Source organism: Rhinoderma darwinii, chromosome 4 (assembly GCF_050947455.1).
Source record: "Rhinoderma darwinii isolate aRhiDar2 chromosome 4, aRhiDar2.hap1, whole genome shotgun sequence".
Classification (NCBI taxonomy): domain Eukaryota; kingdom Metazoa; phylum Chordata; class Amphibia; order Anura; family Rhinodermatidae; genus Rhinoderma; species Rhinoderma darwinii.
The window spans coordinates 47,324,443-47,352,080 of NC_134690.1; the positions used below are offsets into that span (position 1 = coordinate 47,324,443).

Below are 27,638 nucleotides of genomic sequence, written 5' to 3' on the forward strand. Positions count from 1 at the left end.
CAAACTATAGGCTGTTTTTTTGGGGGGGGGAGAAGTTGGGGGCTGTATTGTGTTATATAGAGGGGGGGCTGTATGGCATTATTTAAAGCTGGGGGCTGTATGGCGTGATCTGCAGGGGGAGGGCTGCATGACGTTCTCTACAGGGGTGGCTGTATGGCGTTATCTACTACTCGCCATTCCAATCAGACGATCTGTCCGTGCAGAGGTTCGCCTCTGCGCACCTCTTGCGGTTATTCAAATTTATTGTTGTTCTCCCAACCTCCAGGACACACGATGTTGAACAGTGCTGACTACGGATGCACAATACATCAAAATCTCGATACCATTTCGATGCTGTGCAGGGGCAAACGGTTTGATACCGCCAATTTATGTATTTCGATACTGAACATGGCGTGCACAGTATTTGCTCCACTTGTCCTTAGTTCCGGCCGCGTCACAGTAGGAGGGAGGAACGCTCCTCCCTCCTTTCTCTACTGCCACCAATGATCTGAGTATGTGAGAAGGGGGAGGGAGGGGAATGTTGCGAGCGGCACAGGCAGTGGGATCCTGATGAAGTGCCTGTGTTGATCCTGCCGCTAGTGTGGAATCCGGACCGCACTGCAGTTGAGTGACAAACCAGCCCCAGGCTGGTATTACTTAGAACAGAGCAAAAGCTTTAAATAAAGGCACTAGAGTAGGTACTAGTATTTTTTGCAGCCAGCATTGAGGAACTTTGGGGTTAATGTGACCCACATTAACCCCAATGTTGCCATTATGTGAGTGAAATGATGAAGTCACTTATTAATGTGAGGCACGAGGTGTTATGAACTTTGAACCTCCTTGTGCCTCACATTAATAGTAATTAACCCCATCATGTATCTCACACATTAACCCAATGTTTATTATGACTGTGAGCGAGGTACTTGATGGGATCTCTTATTATAATGGGCAACATTGGGTTAATCTGTGAGGGAAATTATGGGGTTAATTACTATTAGGGCTTTTTCACATGGCTGTATATGTATATATATATATATATATATATATATATGTATGTATAATCTCAAAATGTCCTTAATCCGATTGTCTGAGTTCAAGGGTGATCTATTGTGTACTGTTATAAAACGACAAATTTAAGACATAGCAGGATGGTCCTCTAGAATTCTTAGTGCCCCGTAGCGGTGTTCAGAATTAAAACACCCACTCCCTACCCACCAACTTTATCATATTAAAAAGAACTATAGTAATGTAAATAGCATCATAAATATTTTAACATGAGCGTCAACCAAAGGATACATGGTGCCATATATCAAATACACAAAGGAAAACCCACATAGTAGAGCTAGACAACAGAGTCCTCATAGTGTTTTTTTTATTTACATAAAGAACAATGTTTTTGAACCTTAATGAGGCCCCTCATCCTCTGGGCCCCATAACTGCTTTGGCTATAGTTACATGAACACTAAACACATAAAATACCCAAAAAGATAAAAATACCTCCCAGGGATTTTTCCATTAACCACCTCCTCTACTTTGATCCTCTTCTGTCTCATATTGCAATCAAAACTGAGAAATATATATATAAAATACTAATAATGTTTCTATAATCTGTATGGGCAGCATGGTGGCTCACTGTTTTGCAGCATGACTTATGCGGTTTTCAGCAGTACAGTTGAAGCACATAAAAAACATGCAATTGCTTCTCGACCGAAAACTGCATTACCGAGCTGTGGTAAACCATGTGCGGTGTACGGGCACCCTTAAATCGTGTGCATCATTATGCCAAGTAATTACTTAATTACTATTTTACCTATTAATGTATTAAAAAAACAACTGTTTATTAAGGCAGTAGGTGACACAATGCGAGTGCTGCTTTTACCAATGTTTGTCTAATATCTCAAACCACTATATAGTGCAGTGTGTGACTTACTTAAGGGTGCCCGTACATGATGCGACCAAGCCCCAGTAATTGCAGGGGGGCCAAGAATTGTGCGGGGGAAAAAGCATGTTTACCCCGAATTGTTGCGGTGTTTTGTGGTAAGTACAGTTGAAGCACTTGTACATTTAGGTTTTGCAAGGGCTGGTTTATACTCCTACACAGTAGTCAAACAATCCCACAAATGTTCCGATTCCTAGTATGTCTCTTCTACAAGATAGTATCCATCATTACATAGTTACATAGGTTGAAAAAAAGACACCGGTCCATCAAGTTCAACTTTTCTCAATAAATTACCCGTCATTCATTGCTTGATTAATTATAACCCGCAATGCCATTCGTCATTAAATAATCATCTAGCTGTAAAGGATCTGCCAGGCACAGCTTCGGGGTTAACGCCCATAGGTAATCAGTCGGCACCTGAGTCTGTCTCTGAGACTGACTCCAGCTTCCACCACTCAGGCTGGCAGGCTTAGGAGTGGGAGAGCCTATCGCAGCCTGGCCAGACGGAGCTAGCTCCCGCCCTCTGTCTATTTATACCTGCCTTTCCTGTTCCTCCTTTGCTTGTGATTCTTCTCGTGTGGTTTCCTGGCCCAGCTACAGCTCCTGACTATTTGATCCTGCTCCAAACTGACCCTGGCTTTCTGACTACTCTCCTGCTCTGCGTTTGGTACCTCGTACACTCCTGGTTTGACTCGGTTCGTTCACCCTCTTGTTGCTCACGGTGTTGCCATGGGCAACTGCCCCATTTCCCTTTGCTTTGTGTACCCTTGTCTGTTTGTCTCGTGCACTTACTGAGCGTAGGGACCGCCGCCCAGTTGTACCCCGTCGCCTAGGGCGGGTCGTTGCAAGTAGGCAGGGACAGAGTGGCGGGTAGATTAGGGCTCACTTGTCCGTTTCCCTACCCCTATCATTTTACTAGCCTTTTCCTAAATGCTGTCACAGTATCTGCCATTTCTACCTCCTCGGGTAGGGTATGCCATAGCTTGACTACTCTAACTGTAAAGAAACCTTTCCTATATTGATGTCTGAAACATGTTTTTTTCCACCTGCAATGAATGTCCCCTGGTCCTTTGTAGAGTCCTTGTGCTAATCATTCAAGTTTATAGTTAGAAAATTAAACAAAATTCTGCGTATTTACACTGCATGACCTCACATCTTTCTGCAGCCCCTGCTGGATCACTGACTGTACAGAGCACTCACTGGTCTATTGCATTGTAGGATAAGTAGTGTTGATAGTAAATGCAATAAAAGTCTAATATAAAACAAAAATGACATCTGCCACAGTGCATTGGATCTCAGCTAAGGTGTTAAGGGTGTGTCTGTCAGCAGAGCGTTGTCAAACTCTCAGCATCCGTGAGAAAAAAATCCTGAATGCATATTTTAATGGGAAGGAAATAAAGCAATTGAACATTTTTAAGCTCTAAAATGATGTTCGGAAGTGGAGCTTTCGCTTTAATATATTTATTCAGTAAATGAACGCCATGCTCTATGAATTCAGAGTCGCTTTAGTCTCAATGATAACCATGACACATCTGACATTTCTCTTATTTCGTTTTGTGTTGTGTTTGTTTAATGTAAATGTTTATCTAAGTGTTCTTTATATCTTTCTACTTCAATGTCCTTCATGTTTCTGATCTCTTAACCACACAAATTGCAGCCTTTTAAGTACACCGCTGGGCACAATAGTCACCATTTACCCTGCACTTGCTGTAGACCAACAGTAACATTTATAGAAAAGTAGGAAAATGTTTGTCATTAAGTGAAGGTTATTTTATCTGGAAGTCGGTGAAGACCGTAAATCATGTTTAGTCTTCTGTATTGTGTGCTTAATATAGTGTTTTATTCATACTTTACATCTTTCACTTGTTAGTCAATTCTTTGTAAAATATTAAAGAGTAGATTAACCTTAGAGCAGCATTTTACAATGTATATGTAGATACATTCTACATAAGTTATCACATACTGTCATATAGTGCCAAGATAATACTGCCATGTATAGCTCGCACCATATAGTGCACAAATACACGTATGTATTATGTAGTGTCCATTTGGTCTTGATAAATATCCCACATCAGAGAGTTCTCCTATAATACTGCAATTCAATAAAAAAATAATACCGCCGGGGTAGTGGGCTACGGGGCTTCAAATCCTTGGGGCATTCCTAGTAAACAAGGGCCCTTGGCATTTGCCATCCCTTAAAACTGTCCCTGAATAAACCTTTGAACAGCATTTTGGATTTTATAAAGATATATTCTACATATAGTTACAGCCAGTATAATAGCACAAATCTGCATTCACAATTCTTCTGGTTGCTTCTGGAACCAGTCAGCTTTGTGTCTATAGAGACTTGCATAACTTATCTGAGCTATTATAATGCGATGGGAGAGTCTTTTTCCTGTACCAGATTACTGAATATTACCTGGTGTAATGACTTCACTTACCAGAAGGTAAATCAACAGAACAAGCTATGCAGACACTGAACAAGCAGGGGTCTCTAGAAGTTTCTAGCTTAGATTCCTGTGTATTTGTGACTGCAGCGTTGTCCTATTAGAAAGGTTTCGTTCTGAATATAGTCTTTCATACGACTTCTTTTTACGGGCTGGAGAAAGCTCAGTTTGTTCAACCAATAGACCAGGGGATGGCGACCTTTTTAGTATGGAGTGGCGTTAAAAAAAAATAAAACAATAAAAAAAAAAAAGCTGCCAGACATTTGGTTGTTGTGGGGGGGGGGGGGGGCAGGGACAAGGAAGCTTGAAATCTTTGCCACTCTGGCATTGATTTCTAGACTGACTTTAACTTACTTTTACAGAGACCAGTGATGGCGGCAGCGCTGATCACCAAGACAGAAAGCGGTGCTTCATTATACACTTATCCGCGCTGATCACCAGGAAAAAGAGCGGTGCTGCCTGGTGTTCAGCGCCGAGAAACACCGAATGAAGCGCCGCTCTACGCCTGTTTGATTGATAAGGAAGTTTAAACTGAGGTGTCACTCTGCTCTCTCCCCCTGTGTTCAGCACCACTACATACAATGGCTTTGGACAATGGGAGAGGGGCACGTGCCAGAGATCATGGTCCCTCGTGCCAGTTGTGGCACGGGTGCCACAGTTTGCCGACCCCTGCAATAGACATAGACCATTGCCGCGTTAAGAGTACATACTAGATTTTTCCACCCTAAAGGCTGTCCTGTCTCCTTTATCTCCTGTTTTCTTTTTAGCTCTTCTTTTTCCATATTATAGGGATTGAACTGTTCAAATTGTAGTTTCCTTACGAGATATGACGGTTTTAACCTAATCACTTCTCTCTTCTTTATAGACCATCAGTGACTGTTTAGTGAAGTGCAGATCAATACTGGTGTTCAAAATGAACTGTATATTGTGTGGTCTCTTCACTCTTTTAGAGCTTTTGGCCTCAGTGTGTCAGTTTTTGTTGGCCTTTTGCTTGCCAATTATCTAGTGAAAATATATACTGGTATCTTCTCTTCTGCCCTTTTAGTTGAAAGGAACCCTAGCCACAGAGGAATATATATCTGTAAGCAGGTCATGGTTCCGATGGTGCCTTTTTCTGCAGGGTATCACCAACATCAGAACTTGTATTTGCTCTTTTTTTTGCTTTAAAATGTTATGGTTCTTAGCCTTTTTAGGCTTGCAAACATGTCAAGTCCTCTTAGGATAGATCTTTCAAGCCTTAAAGGGAACCTGTCACATTGAAAATACAGTCCAATCTGCAGGTAGCATGCTATAGAGCAGAGGGAGTTGAGCAGATTGATATATAGTTTTGTGTGAATAGGCTTAATATATAGCTTGTAATTTATAGCTCTAAATTTGTGCTCTCTCTGGGGTTAGGAGTTCAGTGGGCGGTCCTATTCAGTGATTGACATCTATCTCTGTATGCAGGGAAGGTTGTCAATCACTGAATAGGCCCGCTCACTGAACTCCTAAACCCAGAGAGACCAGGGATTTGGAGCTATAAATTACAAGCTATATATTAAGACTATTCCCACAAAACTATATATAAATCTGCTCATCTCCGCCTGCTCTGTATCATGCTGGCCACAGATTAGACTGCATTTTCAATGTGACAGGTTCCCTTTAAAGAGGCTCTGTCACCAGATTATAAGTGCCCTATCTCCTACATAATCTGATCGGCGCTGGAATGTAGATAACAACAGCGGTTTTTATTTTGAAAAACGATCATTTTTGAGCAAGTTATGAGCAATTTTAGATTTAGTTTCTTAATGCCCAACTGGGCGTGTTTTTACTTTTGACCAAGTGGGTGTTGTAAAGGAGTGTATGAGGCTGACCAATCAGTGACCAATTAGTGTCATACACTTCTCATTGTTCCAGCCTAGCTTCTTTCACTGCACAATCACACTGTGCTGTGGATCATGCTGGGCTGGAACAATGAGAAATGCAGGACACTGATTGGTCACTGATTGGTCAGCCTAATACACTTCTTTACAACACCCACTTGGTCAAAAGTAAAAACACGCCCAGTTGGGCATTAACCCCTTAAGGACGCAGCCTAGTTTGGGCCTTAAGGCTCAGAGCCCATTTTTCAAATCTGACATATTTCACTTTATGTGGTAATAACGTCGGAATGCTTAGCGATTCTGAGATTGTTTTCTCGTGACACTTTGGGCTTCATGATCGTGGTAAAATTTGGTCGATATATTCAGTCTTTATTTGTGAAAAATTGCAAAATTTAGAGAAAATTTACAAAAAATAGAATTTTTCAGAATTTAAATGCATCTGCTTGAAAAACAGACGATTATACCACCCAAAATAGTTACTAGTTCACATTTCCCATATGTCTACTTTAGATTGGCATCGTTTTTTCTACATTATTTTATTTTTCTTGGACGTTACAAGGCTTAGAACATAAACAGCAATTTCTTATATTCTTAAGAAAATTTCAAAAGCCTTTTTTTGAAGGTGCCAGTTCAGTTCTGAAGTGGATTTGAGAGGCCTATGTATTAGAAACCCCCATAAAACACCCCATTTTAAAAACTAGACCCCTCAAAGTATTCAAAACAGCATATAGAAAGTTTTTTAACCCTTCAAGCATTTCACAGGAATTAAAGCAAAGTGGAAATGAAATTTGCAAATTTCATTTTTTCTGCTGAATTTCAATTTTATTAAAAATTTTTTTAGTAACAGAGAAGGTTTTACCAGAGAAACACTACTAAATATGTATTGTCCAGATTCTGCAGTTTTTAGAAATGTCCCACATGTGGTTCTAGTGCGCTCGTGGACTAAAACACAAGCCTCAGAAGCAAAGGAGCACCTAGTACATTTTGAGGCCTCTTTTTTATTAGAATATATTTTAGGCAGCATGCCAGGTTTGAAGAGGTGTTGAGGTATCAAAACAATGGAAACCCACCAGAAGTGACCCCATTTTGGAAATTACACCCCTCAAGGAATTCATTTATGGTTTTTGTTATCATTTTGACCGCACAGTTTTTTCACAGCACCTATTTGAATTGGGCTGTGAAATGAAAAAAATGATATTTTTTCCAATAAGATGTCATTTTTGTTCAAATTTTCTTATTTTCACAGGGAACAACATACCCCATTTTGTTGCCCAATTTGTCCTTAGTGCGGCAATACCCCATTTGTGGTGATAAACTGCCGTTTGGGCCCATGGGAGGGCTCAGAAGGAAAGGAGCGCTATGTGTTTGTTGGAGTCCAGATTTTGCTGGATTGGTTTTCGGGTGCCATGTCGCATTTGCAGAGCCCCAGAGGTATCAAAGCAATGGAAACCCACCAGAAGTGACCCCATTTTGGAAACTACACCCCTCAAGGAATTCATTTATGGTTTTTGTTATCATTTTGACCGCACAGTTTTTTCACAGCACCTATTTGAATTGGGCTGTGAAATGAAAAAAATTATATTTTTTCCAATAAGATGTCATTTTTGATCAAAATTTCTTATTTTCACAAGGAACAACATACCCCATTCTGTTGCCCAATTTGTCCTTAGTGCGGTAATACCCCATTTGTGGTGATAAACTGCCGTTTGGGCCCATGGGAGGGCTCAGAAGAAAAGGACCACCATTTGGCCTACTGGAGCTTTTCTGGTGCTAAGTCATGTATGCAGAAGCCCCTGAGGTACCAGTACAGTTGAAACCCCCGAGAAGTGACCCCATTTTAAAAACTACACCCCTTAAGACATTCATCTAGAGGTGTAGTGAGCATTTTGACCCCACAGGTACTGTGTAAAAGATAATGCGCAGCAGATGGTGCAGTGTGAGATTTGCAATTTTATATATATATATGCCATTTCAGTGTCCAATATATTGTGCCCAGCATGCGCCACCGGAGATATACACCCCTTAAATTGTAATGTGGGTTCTCCTGGGTACGGCAATACCCTACATGTGGCTGTTATCAGCTGCCTGGGCATACGGCAGGGCTCAGAAGGGAAAGATGAGGGGGGTAAGCTGTGCGGAGTGCATCAGGGTAAATTAAAAATCAAGGGATGTATGATACATTTTAAAACAATCTTTTATACAGAGCCCTGGTTTTTCGGGACACGTGTCACATTGGTATATTGTGTTCTTCCTTATCCCCCTCTTATAGCAGACTCTGCACCTCTTTTGACTCTTTCCCTTTCCACCGGTTTGGGGAACTTCTCCTGGAAAGTGTTGCCCTGGTACAATGCGTGTGGCCTCGCTTCCAGAAGTACTGGGTGCCCCCCCTTCCTGGTCCCTAAAGATTAGATCTTGAAATTCCAGGAAAGTTCCCCTCTGGCATGCACATCGACGTAGCACGTACGCATTGTACAAAGCCATCTGTATGATGTGCCCGGCCAGCTTCTTATACCACACCGCATGGCGCTGTAGGGTTTCAGGACTTGATTTGACAAGTCCATCCCTCCCATGTACCTATTGTAGTCCAGGATGCAGTCTGGTTTGGGGGTGGCCTTTCCTTCATATATCCTAAACCTGTAGGTATACCCTGATGCACTCTCGCACAGCTTATACATCTTCACGCCATACCTTGCCCTCTTACCTGGCAGGTACTGGCGGAATTGAACCCTCCCTTTAAAATGTACCAGGGACTCATCAATAGAAAAACACTTCTCGGGGGTGTATGCTTGGGAAAACCGGGCACTGAAACGGTCTAATAGGGGTCTCCGTTTATACAAACGGTCAAAACTGGGGTCATCTCGGGGTCGGCACGGCTCATTATCAGTATAATGTAAGAAGCGAAGTATTGCCTCATTTATTTATTTTTTTAGGTTCCAGTTCATTTCTGAAGTTGCTTTGAGGGGCCCATATATTAGAAACCCCTATCAAACACCCCATTTTAGAAACTAGACCCCTCAAAGTATTCACAACAGCATTTAGAAAGTTTATGAACCCTTTAGGTGTTTCACAGAAATTTAGAGCAAAGTAGAGGTGAAATTTACATTTTTCTTTTGTCAGAAAATCCTCTTTATACCATTTTTTTTATAACACAAAAGGTTTTATCAGAGAAACGCAACTTAATAGGTATTGCCCAGATTCTGCCGTTTAGAGAAATATCCCACATGTGGCCCTCGGGCGGTAATGGACTGAAGCACCGGCCTCCGAAGCAAAGGAGCACCTAGCGGATTTTGAGCCCTCCTTTTTATTAGGCACCATGTCCGGTTTGAAGAGGTCTTGTGGTGCCAAAACATTGGAAACCCCCCAAAAGTGACCCCAATTTGGAAACTAGACCCCTTGAGGAATCCATTGTAGTTTTCTTGCGGTGCATGCGGCTTTTTGATCAGTTTTTATTCCATTTTTAGGTGGCGTGGTGACTAAAAAACAGCAATTCTACTATTGTTTTTGTATACTTTTTTTTTTACAGCGTTCACCGTGCGCTATAAATGACATATTCACTTTATTCTGCGGGGCGATACGATCACGGCGATACCAGATGTTTATAGTTTTTTTTTATGTCTTATGGCGTTTGCACAATAAAATACGTTTTGTAAACAATCATTCACTTTTTGTGTTACCTTATTCTAAGAGCCAGAACGTTTTTATTTTTCAATCAATAAAGCCGTGCGAGGACTTATTTTTTGCGTAACGAACTGTATTTTCCATAGGTACATGCGACTTTTTGATCTCTTTTTATTCCATTTTTTGGGAGGTGAAGTGACCAAACAATTGTGATTGTGGTTCGGTTTATTAATATTTTTTTTTACGGCGTTCACCGTGCGGGATAAATAACAAAATAATTTTGTAGTTCAGGCCGTTACGGACGCGGCGATACCAATTATGTATAGTTTATTTGTTTATTTTTATTAATAATAAATGACTGATAAGGGAAAAAGTGGGACTTTTACTTTTATTACTTTTAAAACTTTTATTTTCTTATTTTTACACATCTTTTTTTAACTTTTTTTTAACTTTATTACTTTGTCCCACTAGGGGACATGAGGGCAGGAGGCCCTGATCGCTATTCTAATACACTGCACTACATGCGTAGTGCAGTGTATTAGAGCTGTCAGCTACTCACTGACAGCAAGCATAGTGGGTCCTGACGTTGTCAGGACCCACTAGGCTTCCGTCTATGGCATAGCCGGACGCCATTGTTTGGTGTCCGGTTGCCATAGTCACCATCGCCGGCCGCTATCGTGTAGCAGGCCGGCGATGGCGGATTAACCCCTAAGAAGCCGCGATCGCTATTGAACGCGGCTTCTGAGGGGTTAATCGGCGGGGGAGCTCCGCGATCGGTCCCGGCACATTGAGCAGTGATAGTCTGCTGTCGGAAACAGCAGCTATCACAGCTCATGAACGCGCCCCGCGCGAACGGCGCCGTGTTTACTCCATGACCTACTATTAGGTCACTGAGCGCGAACGCTACAGTTAGCATGACCTAATAGTAGGTCATGGAGCGTTAAGGGGTTAAGAAACTAAATCTAAAATTGCTCATAACTTGCTCAAAAATGATCGTTTTTCAAAATAAAAACCACTGTTGTTATCTACATTCCAGCGCCGATCAGATTATGTAGGAGATAGGGCACTTATAATCTGGTGACAGAGCCTCTTTAAGGCTGGTTGCACAGAGGACGGATACGCTGCGTAAAAATACACAGCGTATTTGTCCTGGAGCCCGCATGGAATTCCGCCTGAAAAACCACACCAAATTGTGGTGCAGATTTTGGGTGGAATCTCTGCTGCGGAAACGGTGCTTTCGACCGAGTCAGTCCCTCCGTTTACATCCTGCTCCCCGAGAAGTTTAATATACACGGACATTTAAAGCTCTCCAGTCTGTCTCCTCTGTTCATTTCCTTTCTAATCTCCTGATACCATCCAACCTCTACCCTGCATGAGATATTCACTCCAGTCTCACTTCTAGGACTGCTTTGGTGCCGCTTCCAAACTTTTTTTATTTCTGCTACCAGAACATCTTCCCTCTCCTATTCTTCAAGTCGTCACACGCAACCTGTCCACAGTGATATGATGTGACGATGTACTTTACCTCAATACTTAAAAAAAAAAAAAAAATGGAACATCGTCTGCAGTTGACCACAACGGAATATATAAAATTAGAACATTTAAGAAAGTTTTTATTTTTAAATTGCTGGAAAATTAGTTTAATAGGATGCATAGTGCTACCGATCTTCATGCAGCGTTTACATCCCATATTTATTTTCTCTCTCCCAATCCTCTTAGACTTGTAGGTAAGCTCATATCGGCAGAGCGCTCTACTACTGTATTTTGTTACTGTTAAGTTTGATACGGTTTTTCGTGAATATTTTCACTTCTATGTTTTGTTCTCACCCGTTTCCTGTCACTTTGTAATGAAAGATTGTGTAAATATTTCAGGCCGATTCCAAGCCCCAGTCTGTGGATTTGCTGCATCGAACCACTGCTACAACCATGAAAGTTCTGACTAATACAACCCTGACTACTAAGGCTGTGCTGCATGCTGTTAGTGATGGCCAATTCTGGAAAAAGTCACTAACATACCTCCGTCCTCTGAATGTAAGAAAGTATTAAAAAGGCTATGTATTTGTATTGCATATTTAACCAGCAGGCGACCATACACCGAAAGATTTTCTCATCAGAAATGGCCTTCAGCCACACTTAATCAGAGAATATTCCAGCAGCCAGATGGCCAGTGTTCCTAAAAATTTGCTCCAGGCATCTGTTTGTTGTGTTGAAAAATTCTTCTTGCCAGGCCTCTAAAAAAAAAAAAAAACAAACAACAAAAAAAACAGTAATTTTCCACCTGTTCTCTACAGCGAACCTGTTAGAAAGTGGTTAATTTCCCTGCAGCGCCACCACAGGAGAAACACAGCATTACAATTTGTCCATTGTAATGAGTGTATGTGTAACTCAGAGACGTGCTGGATCCTCCAGAAAGAAAGAAGCTTTGTATACCTGCTCTACACTCTGGCTAATAGATGAGGATTCTGAACAGGGACTCCCCTCTATTAAAGATCATAAATTATCACCTATCCGCAGAAAGGGTGATAATTTTCTTATTACTTGGACCTTCACCAATCGCGAGAGTGGGGGTCTTAAACACCCAGATCCTCCTCACTGTACACCCCGCAGTGAAATGGTGCTTGAATCGAGCAGCGGTTCAATGTCTATGAGAATGACAGAAACAGCTGAGCGCTGTACTCGGCTGTTTCAGTAATTCCCTTAGACTTTGAATCTCCCGATCCGCAGGTGTCCCAGTGGTGGGGCCCCCAGTGATCAGAAAATGACAATCTATCCTGTGGATAGGTGATAATTTATGATTCTGGGAAAACCCTGATTGAGTACATGACAATGGGTTCTCCAAACCAAACAACCCTTTCCATAATGAAATGCACAGCGTTGTCCATCTCCGGTGTGGAGAGAGAGGATTTACTGCAAGAACACTTTACCACTGAGCCCGGAAATATGTCTTCTGCAATGACACTTGCAGGATAAAACCTTAAAACATCCTTTCAATGCTCATTTCTCTGCAGGAAATCTCCTGTATGACCAACTTTACCGTGTCTGTGCTACAGAATCCTTATAGAAGTGGAATGTCTTAATACAATTCATGTAGTACATGACCATGTGCATGATTGTGTCTCTGAATTTGGAGCTTTTCTGTACTGTGAAGGTTAATCATATAGGAACTTTTAGAGTTAGAGGTCACTTTCTTGTAAAGAGCATGTTCATTCATACAATATTTTTACATGGATGCAGTGCATGCCCATATACACCTTTATCATGGTAGGTTAATAAAAGCTATTGAAGCCTGCATGAGTTTTTCCTAGGTTAGGAGACCTCTTCTTTCCCTTCTTGGTATTGTCCATCACATAACTTTACAGTCATGACCTCAACCTAGGAGGAACTTAGTTTTGCGCAGCCTCCAACTAACATATGTGTGGAGAAGAGGTAATTGTCATACGCTGAATTAATTACTCACCTGAAAAATGTTGTATCATGGGAGTAACAATCATTAGATTCTACAATGTAAAATATGGTGCAGCAGCAAACTGTGAAGGTTTATCCTGCAGTCGGGTCCCTCTGCCGCCTCCTCTACTGTCTGTAGGTTCTCAAGAAGAGATGTGAAGTAATGTGTGATAGCAGGATCAGACTACACTTAGGATTTGTTTGTAGTCTGTAACCATGGAGACATATAGGTCTGCATAGGAGCTGTATACACATATTGGAAGAGGTTTTTGTTTTTTAACAAAACTATTTGAAAAGTTGCCTTATTTAATCTTTGGAGCAAAATAAATATTCAAGGCACATTCTGTGCCTAAACCCTCACAGAATCCACTAATGTTCTTCCAGCAATGCTTGTGAATGTGTTATTTTATACCTCCGGAACTTATCCACGTGGAATAATAAATACTAATTTTTTTAAATCCACAGTAGGTACGTTATTGCCACGGATTACACGCTGAAATGGGGCTAATACGTGTGCGGATCTGCTGAACCTAGTTTCGGCTGAAGATTTCTCCCACGAATTGTCTTAAAAAAAATAAATCCACAATGGATTTCCCTAGGCTCCAAACCACACAGCGACTTTGCACAGGCAACCTAATAGAGTTGCACAGCAGACACACTTTAGTAGAAGTCAGACTGAATATTGTGGAGCTCAACCTTGACTTCTGTTAGAATGGGAAGCTGCGATTTTAATTTGTGTAAACCTGCACTTGTAACCCAGGCCATAAACTTCAATGAGAGTTCCACATTTTAAAGCCATGTAAAATTTAATGTTCGGTTTATTACAAAAAGCAGAAAAAAAAGAATCACGTTTTTATCGCTTCAAAGTACAAACTCTTTTATCACTTTCCAGTTGAATTCCCGCACTCCTCCCCAGCAACTGACAGCTACTGACTGTAATGGCAGGGAACGCACTCCGCTAATGTCGATGAAGATACCCTGTTAACTTCTTGTGCTAGAAAATTGATTCTGCGGCCAAGAAAAAAAAAAAAATTCTAAGAGATTAATGCTAAACCTTCAGTGATGAAAACACAGCAGTGTCTAAATAATCTCTCAAGGAATAATTTCTTATTTCCAAGGACATTTCTTAACAATCCCCCGGAGAATGTTCCGCTACACCTGACTTGGCCTACGTCTGAGTCACATCCTTCAATCATTCCCCGCAATACTTAAAGTCTCAAATTGTTGCTGTCGGAAAGCTGGCTAACCTACCATTTCTATCCTCTTTTGTATCTGCAGCGGTATGATCTCCTCTGTACTATTGTCTTTTACAGGAGGCAATGCTACAGTTAACCATTTCCTTTCCCGTTTTTGCTCCCCCAGGGTCTGGAGCAGAGCAGCACGTCGAAGAGCAGCAAGGGATCCACTACGCCGGGTGTTAACCAAGGCTGCCACCCTTTCTATGAGTCTCTCGTTATCAATCCTTTTATTGCTGAAGTAAGTGTAATAAGCTCAGCACAAAGTGACGAGAAAAGCCTTTATCGCTCTTGATTTAGATAACTTAATTAAACGTCTTCAAGTGGATCTTAAGGATTAATTAATTAACGTTTCTTTTCAGCTCAACAGGACAGATATTTATCTAATGCACACCTGGTATAAAAGATTGTTTCCTGTTCAGCACATGCACCGCGTCTTTGTTAAAAGGTTTTGCAGAAACAATTTTGATCTCTACGGGTCTAGTTCAGGAATATCGGTATGTTCTTCCTGAACTTAAAGCAAAGGCCCTTTTACACTGGCCAATAATCGTCCGGTGCAGCGCGCGCCGTTCAACGAGACGTTGTTGATCGGCGCTCGTTTGCTCCTGTCAAATGGAGCTATGGATGGGGACGAGCGGTCGTTACTCCGATCGCTCGTCCTCATACATTATTATGATGTTAGCAGCGCGTCTCCCTGTTTACAGGGAGATGCGCTGCCGACAACGATAATATTTTACTTTTTTAAAACGATACGACCAGCAGATGATCGAGAGTTTTCTCGTTCATCTGCTGATCGCTGCCCTGTTTACACAGGACAATTATCGTCAATGAGCGATTTATGAACGCTCGTCTGCCCAATAATCGCCCAGTGTAAAACCCCCTTTAAGAGGAAGCAAATAACAAAGTGGAGCCGCCTACTGGCCGTAGTTCACCCACCTCTTCCGGCTTCATCCTCTGGCCATATTCCCCTTACCTGTTTTCTAATAAAGAGAATAACCTCTGTACATATGCAATATTACGGCATAAAGATGCCATAGAGATGGGTTTACCGCTTGGGGCCCCCTTCTATGAGCCAGAGCAGGAGATCCCATTCTGTCCGGCTCAGCACGTCCATGTTTAATTGCCGCCATGTAATACTTTATTTGTATGGTTGGCTGCAACTCATCTTCATTAGTTTATTGTGAAGGGTAGGAGTCCTGTGCAGGTTGACACAGTCCATAGAAAGACTAGTAAGAGGGGGCCTGAGCTGACCATTCTCATCTATCGTAATGAAATAGTATAGTCTTGCTCTTTGATATGAATGTAGGCCAGTTTTAAATGCATAGATATGAAGATTGCTAGGCTTCATATAATCCCTTTTCTCGTTATGATGCCCTCCCAATATATATTTTTTTACTACAAAGCCAATAAGCACATTGAGCTACTATTGCCATTTGTAAGCAGAATAAGGTAAGGGCCTGTTCACATCTGCGTTGGAGGCTTCATTAGGGACCTCCGTCATAGATCCGGCCCAAAATACTGCCAACAATAGCTCAGCATGCTGCAGTATTTTTTTACGGTAAAACGAAGGACACTTTGACGAAAACCCGACGGAACCTATTAAAGATAATGAGTTCTGTTGGCGCTGATGAAGTCCGTCATTTAACGCAACCGGCACTTCTGTTATTTTTGTTTTGCTCCTTTGACGGGGAGGAGCAACGGAAACACAGATGCAGATTTGAACAGGCCCTAACAACATTAGATTGAAAGATAAGATCGAGAAATAATTGAAAATCACAAAAAAAGTATGTTACAAAAATGCTAAATTTGACATTAGATGACTTATAGCTAATTATATCTTTATACTGGCAACATCTGCATGTTGTATGTTCTCCCCGTCTTTGCAGGGATTCCTCTGGGTATTCTAGTTTCCTCCCACACTCCAAAAATTAAAAAAATGACTCATAAGTTAATTGGTTTCCTATAAAACTGGCCTATTACACAGACCAGTGATCGGGAAAATGAGCGTTCATATTTACGCTTGTTACCGATCATTGCCCTGTGGAAACAGAGCAGCGATCAGCCGATGAACGAGCAAACGCTTCATCGGCTGATGGTATCGTTCATGCAGAATTATAGATCATCGTTGTCGGCAGCACAGCTCCCTGTGTAAACAGGAACATTCGCTGCCGACATGCTAAAAATGTATGGGGAGTAACGATCGCTCATCCCTATACGTAAGCAATCATTGCCCCGTGAGGAAACGTGTGCCGATCAACGAACTGTCTCATTGATCGCCGCTTGTTTACACGGCCCACGTCGGGGCCGTGTTATAGGACCCTTAGATTGTGAGTCTCCTAGGGGACAGGGACTGATATAAATGAGGACAATCTCTGAACAGCGCTGCAGAATATGTTGGCGCTATATATGAAACCGAAATAAGCCAGATAACATAGGGCTGGGTGATCACACAGCGCTCCGTGTCGTGTATAAAGAATGCAAGGCTGGAAAACCCTTCCACATAGTTCTAAAATGTTTAGTTCAGTATTCCGCGTCTGTGAAGACTGACTGCTCTGATTTTGTTTTCGTGTGTCAGGGTGAAGCTACGTACACTGCGTACCAGCACAATTCCCAGGAAAGCTTTGCTGAAGTTCTGCTGAGGACAGGAAAATTAGCTGAAACCAAAAGTGAAGGGGATACCTTGTTCCCTGCGACAGAAGGTAAAGTCCACGGTGCACAATCCATTCATATTCACATTGCTGGGGGTTACTTTATTATTATTATTATTATTATTATTATTACTACGCATTTTTCATGGAATATTAATGGTGAGGCTTCTAAAGTGGAATGTGGCTCACCGGATAAATAAACTTTGGTGTACTCTCTAAAAGAAGGCTCTTGTGGGTAATCGCGCCTACAAAACCCATTGTTATAGGTTAGGCCAAGGAATGCCCGGCGGCTACCTGTATATTGCATAGATACGGCAGCAGTACATTAGATATAAAACACTCAAGAAGTACCAAGGGTATACGTATTTCATCAGCCAGCCTGCACTTCTCTGAAATAGAAGGTCATGTGTGCAAGTGATCGTAGTCCATTGTCCCCTGCAGGGCTGGGTAACATTTACTTGTTGACATCACTTGAACTTTCACCATCTCTTTGTTTTTTCCTTATTCTTATAATTGCCGTCACATGTCACCTGCCAGGTCGCTATGCTGCCCTGCCGTTTTATTCTGTGATCTCACCTAACATGGGAATACAAGGTTCCTATACAACGTCTAGATGCCTTTTAGATTTTCCAACCTGGTTATGACCCATAGCAAACAAATCCCACTTTACCTGCAGCAAAACGGCCTCCGCTCTGTGATGGGTCATGCTTGAATCGGTTGCGCCATTCTTGACATTTTGTTGGGTTATGTTACCAGATGCTCCTCTTTCTATTTTTCTCCTAACTCTGCTAGGGACGTCTGTCTACCTGTATCATTATAACACCAGATAGAAATACATTCTATATTGCAGTGACTATTGAGTCTGCAGTGGAATAAATGAACAGTTTAGGCCCCATTCACATCATGATCAGCCTACGTAATGTATGTCGTGGTAGATTTTCCTGACGTATACGATGGCATCTGTCATTTATAGACTATTAAGGCATCCATTTAACTTATACATAATTAACTTTCATGATCTTTTCATGACTTCTGCGTTAAACAGATCCTATAACAGTCTATAAGTGATGTTACATTTAGGTATCCACCACTGGCATCCGTCACCTGTAGACCATTATGCCATCTTTTAAACTTATTCCCCTATGAAAAGTTTAACTGTTGCTGGTGTTGTATGTCGTAAAGTGTCATACGTTAAAAAAAACGATACAGCGCGGTCTACTATGCTATTCCATACCCCCCCCCCCCCAAAAAAAGCTATAAGATATAAAAAAGGTATACCGCTGAATAAGAGCACGATCCCAACGGACACTCTTTTGGCCTACGTCGGCCTACTATTAAGCGCCATTGTAGTAATTTAATGCGTGCTTATTTAATACGGATGGTCAGTATCCCCTGTCTCTTTAAGGCAGCCTGATGTAATGCAGGTAACTATTATATAAGAACTGATGTCACAGAAGCAGCATGCAAGTCATTTATTCAGTGCGATTTCCATTTGCAGCCAGTCTTGTATCATGTTTCACGCCGCATTCAGGGATCACCAGGGAGGGTGTATTGGTTGTCACTATCCCTTCAAAAACAGCCTAGTCTCAACTGTCTAATGGCGCTCTGAAAAGAGCGTTCCACGTCCGCTACCTATCCCTAACCTGCGAATGTAGTTCTCCTCTTCTCGGCCTCTCCGTAGTGCTTAATAATCACCCCTAATAATTACCTACTCCTAACTTACCCACCAATATGGGAATCGAGAATACCAGTATATCCCAGTTATCTGGGACCTAAACCAATGAAGTGCGTATTGTTTGAAGTCACCATTTTTGTTTATTATAAAGCATATCGAATAAAAGTTAATTATTAATATTAGTGGATACCCTATTCTAGTTATACGTTTTTTCCACAGGGTTGAATTAACCGTTTATGGTATAGAACCAGTGATTGATATACGTTAAATTACTTTCTAACGGCTTAAATGCCATGGTCGCTATTGCAGTGAGATGTCGGCTGTAACATACCACTGACACCTGCTCAGTATGGAGCCCGCTCAGCCCATTCCATACAACCCCTTGATGGCTGTCACATACATGACATTGCATTAAAGGTTTAAAGGGGTTGTTTAATAAATATAACCCCTACTTCAAACAAAGCCGGCACTGGGATCAGCTAGTCGCTGCAGGTCTGGTTACTCTTACCCACGGTGATAGAGGCCACATTAAGGCACACATTTCAAATAAATGGCCGTCCTTGTAATGTTTAGATGCCCCATGTCGACCAGACTTGAAACTGTGTGGAGGGCAGTTATTGGGCCATTATACTATGTGGAGGGCAGTTATTGGGCCATTATACTATGTGGAGGGCAGCTATGGGGCCATTATTCTGTGTGGAGGCAGCTATGGGGCCATTATACTGTGTGGAGGGCAGCTATGGGGCCATTATACTATGTGGAGGGCAGCTATGGGGCCATTATACTGTGTGGAGGGCAGCTATGGGGCCATTATACTGTGTGGAGGGCAGCTATGGGGCCATTATACTGTGTGGAGGGCAGCTATGGGGCCATTATACTGTGTGGAGGGCAGCTATGGGGCCATTATACTATGTGGAGGCAGCTATGGGGCCATTATACTATGTGGAGGGCAGCTATGGGGCCATTATACTGTGTGGAGGCAGCTATGGGGCATTAAACTGTGTGGGGAACACTATGGGGCCCTTACTGTGTGGGGGCAGTGTCAGGGGGTATATTCTATACAGTAGTATACAGCAGGCTCAGGGGATAAATATTCAATTGCGTAGCATGCAAATAGGGGAGTGGCCTAAATAATCGTAATCGAGGTTTCATGTTCAATTTGTTGTGCTTTTGATTTAGGTCATGATTACAAGGGTAGGTTTGCTGTGAGAAGCAGAAATCTCTCACTTGTGCCAATGGGGTTACAGCTTTCTCTTTTATCCTGAAACTCTATGGTGGTCCTAGGCAATGACATACCAGAAGATCACCTTGAATGGAGTTGCCCTTTAAGTTGTGCACACATGACCTTCCGTTCTAGAAGTGAAACTGTTAATGTACTTATTTTCCTCCCTGGATTAATGTCGCCTTGTCTCCATTACTGTCGTCCTAATATAAAAATGACTCTGACTCGCGTACGATCAATGAAGTGGAACACGGGAGAAGTGTTTTTATAGTGTTAGGAGGTCACGTTTTTGCCAGTGTCAGAGCAGAGTACCGCGAGGAATCTGCAACCTGCAGGCAACAGTCACAAGCTGCAGCTTAATATGTCCAGCTCTGTTAAAGCGTCATGTCGAAATGAAGTTTTAATACAGCAGCGGTAATGTAAGTTGTCCGAATGCTCTTTTGTGTTTTCTGTGCCGTTGGCGCCTGTAGCGGAGCTGTCTGCCTAATCCTACGGGCTGAGTTGGTGCGGTGGCATGTTAACACTGCACAGGGGTTTAATGAACTGACTTAGATCCTCGCACTTCCTCACCTGTTAAAGGCTTGTGGCAGAAGACTTGTCAAAAAGTGGATTTCCTTACTTTAAGGGCGCTCGCCATATAATGAGGTTTTTGCAGCGCTATCTTCTGATTAGGCTATTTTTTATAATCCCTGTAATATTGCACTGAAAAAGAACTTTACGCCTGTGCCGGTGTAAATCTCCCTGCAAACAGACTGCAGAAAAACTAGATCCTATGCAGATACTACAAAGGATGCTGCAAATGGCCTATTGAGTGTGTACTGTGCAGTAAAGCGCTTGGCTAAGCACATCACCCTATTTCTCGCCATACATTGTGAGATGTCTGACTAATATGCTCAACTTTTTGTTGTTTCTTAGGTGATGCCAGTAGATTGGTTAGCTGGATTGGTTAAAGGCAAACTCTGATGAAAAACGATACATTTCCATTTTGTATTCACCTGTAGTTATGATGTCGGAGGTTACCAGGCCGCTTACTTTTCATGCTGATGATCTAATACTATTGCCGACCTAAAATTGCTGCTGTAGGCTGAGATTTGCACACTGCTTGTGACATGCATGCTGCTGCATATTGCACAGTCTGCAGCCTTTCCTGTGCTTTTTTTCTGTGCTTTCTTTTTATTTATTTCCATCAGTCCCCGTCCCCAATGGGACTCGAAATGTGATTTCTCTATCTCAAACACACATTAGGATACATTTTATATGAAACCAATTAACATATTTGAATGTTTCTGGAGGGAAACCCATGCAAATATGGGGACAACACACAAATCCTATGCAGATGTTGTCTCTGGCCGGATTTGATCTCAGGTCTGCAAGGAAACGATGCTGACCAATGAGCCGCCCTGCTTCTTTAGACCTGCATCTGTGACGCCTGCTCACAGTTTGTAATGATCTATATAGCTTATGGGCAAGGCATCATGGGACATGTATCAGAACTCCTGGCTATAGACGGTGGTTTCTAGAAACAAGATGGTGGACAGAGGCTGAATTATCCTCTTTTATACATTCCGGTTAGAGGGAAATAAGACGGTGTTATAATGTGGACCAGGTTAGGGGTGGTGGGCATCATTTTCCGGGGGTGCTGGAGTTTCTTCTATTAGCACAGAGGTTTTCCAGAATTCCCATGGAAGCACTTAGTTTCCGTCCATGGCCCACATGGAGCATTAACTGAACTATATCGGACTGTAACGGACAGCTTACGACACTTCATTTCTTAGAGGGGATGTAGCACAAAAGAAAAGTATAGACATGTGTTTATTTATTTACTTAAATGCTTTCAGAGACAGCCGAATATGTCCGTATAACGTTCTCTAATGTTATTTCCATCCTGAATGGGGCACCGGCGATCTAACCAAATACGTCCTTCCCGCTGAGGACTGATGACATGAATAATGGAGGATGCTGCGTATCATATAAATAATGTACACTGAAGATATTTTGACTTTAGTTTTGTGTTGTTCTCAAAGTTGTCCAGTTTAATGGTCAGGCAGAGTTCTTCTGGCAGGTATCCGCAGTTGTACTTACTGGTGGGACCTGACCTTATTATAGCTCATGAGATCTGACCTCTTCCTTACTATACTCATAATTCTTACTAGAACGGCCATTTTCAACCGCTCAGCTTTATACCACAGGTGTTTTGTTTATGATAATCCTATATGAATACATAGGCAGACACTGTCATTTTGTATGTACATGTTCTCACTATATAGACACATTATTGTTAATATATTCCTAAAATGTTTTTCGTATTTTTTTTTTTTTTCATTTTTCTCGTTTTTTTTTTCTCTCCCTCTGTTTCTCATATACACTTTACACTGGAGTAAATTAGGTTTACTTGTTGCTTTCTGCACATGGAGTGGGTAAGGGTGGTGTTAAATAGACGTTTGGAAAGGATAACACCTGTTTTCCTTTTGTTTGTAAAGAAGCGAATAGCAATCTTACAGCAGCACACGGAAACACAATGTTTTTTCATACTCATTAAATGTCCTTTTTTTTCCCCAGCTAATTCAGCTCTGCGCTCATACTGTCATCACTATGGTTTCCAGGGTATAATTATTCAAAAAGATCCTGGGCCTATGTCCAAAACTTTTCAATGTTATTTTTTGTTTGTTTTTATATTTTTTTTGCTACATTGTGTCTGCTCCTAGCCTCTCAGGTAGCATATTGCCCCTTCGATCTCTTGTTCCTCCCCTTTGTTTGCATGTTTTTACCCAAAGTTTAAATCCACACGCCCGGTTTACAGCTCTGTAGATTTTTGTCGTTTGTTTGGAGCCTCATTTTGGCACTAATAGACGTCTATGTGGCCATACTGTGCCTTCGTATACCTCAAATTACATGTGGAATCCCACAGAAAGAAAACTGCTATGTTCCATGGGATGATTCATTCGGAAGCTATTCTTCCTCAGAAGCATTACTTGTAGGGGAGAATGTCCCCATAATATGGCGCAATACAGACGGCACATGGAGTACTGCAGAAACCGCCAAAAAATGTCAGAAATCGACCCTATTGATTCCAATGGGAGGCAGAGGCGTTTTTTTTCTTTGGTGGCTTTGACCCACTTGCGGGAAAAAAAAAGTGGCATGGCCTTTCTTGCCACGGTTCCGTCTCTGAACTCTCATTGAAATCAATGGGAGGCAGAAAAAACCTGCGGGATTAGTTTCTGAACTAAAAGTTTACAATGGACTAAAAAGTTTTCTTTTTTGTCCATTGTACTTACACGTTAACGGGCGAAAAACGACGTGAAAACAAAAAAACTCACACAGGTCAAAATCTGCCTCAAAATTCCTCAATGAATTATAAGGATCCAGTTCACACAGAGTCTTTTTTTTATGCTGATTTTGATTCAGAAACCACGTCGGAATCGGCGCCAAAAAAGTCTGAAATTGCCTGCCATTGATTTCAATGGGAGGCGGAGGCATTTTTTTTCTGTTTTGGCTTTTAGCCACTCGCGGTGAAAAAAAGCGACATGCCGCGGTTGCGCCTCTGACCTCCCATTAAAAGATTTTTTTCACTGCATTTTTTTGCCCACGCCGTTCAATGGCCACGGGCGAAAACAGCGGTAAGAAATTGCAGGCAGGTCAAAATCTGTAGGTTTTTCTGCCTGAAAAAAATGGTGTGAACAGGACCTAAGGCAGATTTTTTTTCTGCCTGCAAAGAAACTCAGTGTGAACAGGGCCTTAGGGGCATATTTTTTTATTTTTTTTCTCCATACTGTATGGGGGAGAAAAGGAGCAGTTACAGATCTAATCACCTAATGCACCAATCAGATTATTTGTTGACTTTGTCACCCGGATCTTTAGGGCTTATTTAGACGAGCGTGTATCACGTCTGTGTGACGGCCGTTAAAATAACGGCCGTCACACGGACTCCTGTATTTTAATGGGACCGTGCACACGACCGTTGTTTCAATGGAGCGTGTCAAGGGTCTGTGAAAAAATAGGACATGTTCTATTTTTTTGCGCTTGACGCATCCCTCCATAGACTAGTTTCTAGACACTAGTTTTTCACATCCGGGTTTGGCCACTTTCGTGTGAATGTAGCCTTACTGGCATTTTGATGGCTGAGATTTTTGGCCTCTTCAGTTCTGGTGACTATGTGAAGATGTGTGCGTGGAGACTTGCTGTAGAAATAAGTGTTTTGTGCAACCTCTGCAAATCTTGGATTTTTATATTTATAAAGGACTGATGTTCTTTTTGGATCAAACATTTTGCCACATGACTTCATTTGCATTTTTTCATGCAACGTTACGGCCTGATGCACGAAGGCGCCCATGAGTGTAAAGTGCGTTCATAAAATCTATGGGTAGAGGGTATAATAAGACTGTGATTTAGGATATTTTCTGTTGCTTCCGGTGTAGAGCACAAGCATATATAACAGTGTTGTACAAAGTTTCACATGGGGCTCACAATCTAAATCCTCTGTCTTGGATATCTGCACACTAGGGCCATTTTTATAGGAAGACAATTGAAGGGGTATTCCAGTTAGAACAAGTGCGCAGTACCGCTCTATTCATTCTCTATGGGAGCGTTGGAAATAGGTGAACGCTGACGAAGACACATGTCCTGTGTTGAAACGTGTTGCCTATATTTAATAAATCAAGGAATTTACCATTGTTAACCGTTTACTTACTAGTAGCGCTCCCATGTATATCAATACATTTTTTCCAATTCTACTAGAACCTTGTATGAACCGCCAGATGTTAGGGGAGGAGGGGAAACATAGGGGAGAAGTGGAGAGGAGCGGTAAGGGGTGTATGCTTTTTTTATTTTATGTCCGATGGAGGGGGGGGGGAGATTTGGTTCTCGCACGGCTGTGGCCGTTATGCCACAATTGTGGTGCACGGCCAGTGGAAAGATGAAACAGATTTATTAGAAGGCGTGCGCCTCTTCATAAATGTCGCAACTTACTCCAGCAGAGCATAAAGCGGAGACTGACGTTTGAAATGCCAGTCTTAGTAAATCTACTCCTATAACTTGCCTCTCCTCAGCATGACATGCCAAGGGCAACATCTGCAGGTAGTTTGTATGTTCTCGCTGTGTGTTGGGGGGTTTACTCCGGGTACTCCAGTTTTCAGACTCCAAAAACACAGTGATAAGTTAAAGGGGTTTACTTACTAGTAGCGCTCCCCTGTATATCCATACATTTTTTTCCAATTCTACTATTACATTGCGGTACCACGCTTCCATGATACCGGCATCTGGATTGGGGAGCAGCAGCTGTTTGTTCAATTTTTTACATGCTTACATCAGTGTTGTACCTGATTTGTACAAGCTGTAAAGGTGAGCGCTATCACCTTTCTTGACATTTTTCTACCTCTTCCATCAGGTTTATCTTGCACCATGCGGCGCTGTGTACTCTTTTTTTTTTTTTTTTTCCCTTAGGTCATACAAGGTTCTGACGCAGAGTCTTACATGCGATGCCGCCCTTAACGTTATGAGCGCTGTGTCACAAACAACGTTTAAAAACTGCCCGGCATCGGAACCTTGTATGAGCCGCAACATGCTGAGGGGACCCAGATAAGAGAAGCGAGAGTGTTCAGGTTTTTTTTTTTCAATTGTCCATTCGGAAAAGGTAGTCTGATGTGGGGGGGGGGGGGGGGGGGTTATGGGACCCAGCACAGGCCTCTACCTTGCTCTGCCCCACGGAGTGAAATTCCCTATAATTTACACCACTTTTCCATCCTAAATTATAATACATTTGTCGGGCTGCTGTGGCTCCATCCCCTTTTGAGAAACCATGCCCACTTTTTTACAAAAGTTGTGAGGATGACATAAATTAACCGAAAGTCGGGATTACCAATGCAAATTAAGACACTTGAGCCCTTTTGCAACATTTCTACAACCAGAATGATTGATAAATTCCCCCCATGGTGTTTTTCAGTAGTTTTCCCTGCCCCCCCCCCCTTTGCTCACTACTCGATATCACATAGTGCGGAGATCCTCCGGAGACTTCTATGTTTCTGATCTTAGCAGTTCTCATTATCCGCTCCTATAACAGGACTTGTTAGGCCTGATCCTCTGAGTACAGATGTGACTTTGCATTACTATGAAGTGTTTGGCATCATATTTGAGGTACACGTGTCACCCTGCTATTCATGATAAATCCCTCTTTTGCTGGTTTAACGTTAATATTTAAAGCTGCTGCATTGTGCTGGCGGGATGACTCCACTTTCCTCGCCATTAATCACTGACGCTCGCGCTGTCACCGTGTTTGTAGCTGAGTCAGTTCACACGCTATCCATCAATCATCTCTGCACGTTGTATACAGGCAATATGCTGTGTTTATTAATGACAATACTGTTAAAGTTCACAGGACCCGGCCAGACTATCAAACATCTACAGTATGTGGAAAAGCAAGAAACAGAATGAGATTTAAAGGGGAATCCTACTTTTATATACTTTGATATACCTTCTGAATGAGGCCTCGTAAAGTGATAGCATGTCGCTAGGGCGTTCTGATTGGTGGCGGACATATGTCAGTTACCCTCATTGATCGTGAGTTCTGGATCAGGACTGTGTTCCCGACAAAATCTTCCCTTCACAGCGGCGCTAACCGGAAACGGCCCAATTCACATGAGTGCCCCTTTAAGAAATTTACATACTTGTTTGAGTCTAAACTTAAAGGGGTTCTCCGGGCATTTTATATTGATAGCCTTTTCTTAGAATAGGTAATCAATGTCAGATCGGTGCGGGTCTGCCTCCGGGGACCCCCACCTTCAGCTGAATGAAGAGGTTGTTGCGATAAACGCCGCGGCCTCATCATCGTTTACCAGGCACAGCACCGTACACATCCGTAGCGGCTCTGCCTTGTATTGCAGTTCCGGTTCATTCAAGTTAATGGGACTGAGCTGCAATCCCAGGCACAGCAACTATGGATGTGTATGGCGCTGTGCCTGGTGAACACTGATGAGGCCATGGAGTTTATCGCTATGATACCTTCAATCAGCTGATCGGCGGGGTCTCGGGAGTCGGACCCGCACCGATCTGATATTAATGACCTATCCGAAGCATAGGCTATTAATATAAAATGCCTGGAGAACCCCCTTAATTTCTGTCCTTCTACGTTTGGTACTGGAAAGATGAGTTTCCTATGGCTTGGTTCACATTGCGGTCTAAATGTTTTTTTTTTAACATGACAATGGCAAAATTTGCGAAATTCGCGGCAAATTAGTGTAGCATTAATGCATTAGACACATGATCAGATAATGTATTAGGGGTAGTTCATATGGGTTTTTTTTGGCGCTGACTTTAAGCGGAAATCGCGCTGAGAAACGCCCCAAATTGCCCCTGATTTTAATGGAAGGCAGAGGCTTTTTATTTTCCCCTGGCGACTTTTGGTTGCTTGCAGATAAAAAGTGACATGCTCTTACTTAGGCCCAGTTCACACAGAGTTTTTCCCGACGCTGATGTTGACACGGCGACCGCGTCTGAATCAGCGGCAAGAAGCCGGCCGAAACTGCCCCCCATTGATTTCAATTGGAGCTGGAGGCAGTTTTTTCTGCGGCGGTAAAA

At 42.2% G+C, this 27,638-nt stretch overlaps 1 protein-coding gene across 2 annotated transcripts in view; it reads left to right on the forward strand.

Moving 5' to 3' along the window:
- NBAS (NBAS subunit of NRZ tethering complex) overlaps positions 1–27,638 on the forward strand; it is a 655,156-nt gene that overhangs the window by 300,239 nt on the left and 327,279 nt on the right. The window contains exons 36-38 of one of the 2 annotated variants that reach the window (XM_075861089.1): positions 11,718–11,876; positions 14,652–14,765; positions 17,100–17,223. In XM_075861089.1, coding sequence (XP_075717204.1) covers positions 11,718–11,876; positions 14,652–14,765; positions 17,100–17,223 — 397 coding nt within the window. The remainder of the gene's footprint in view (positions 1–11,717; positions 11,877–14,651; positions 14,766–17,099; positions 17,224–27,638) is intronic. The other variant, XM_075861091.1, reaches the window with a different exon arrangement.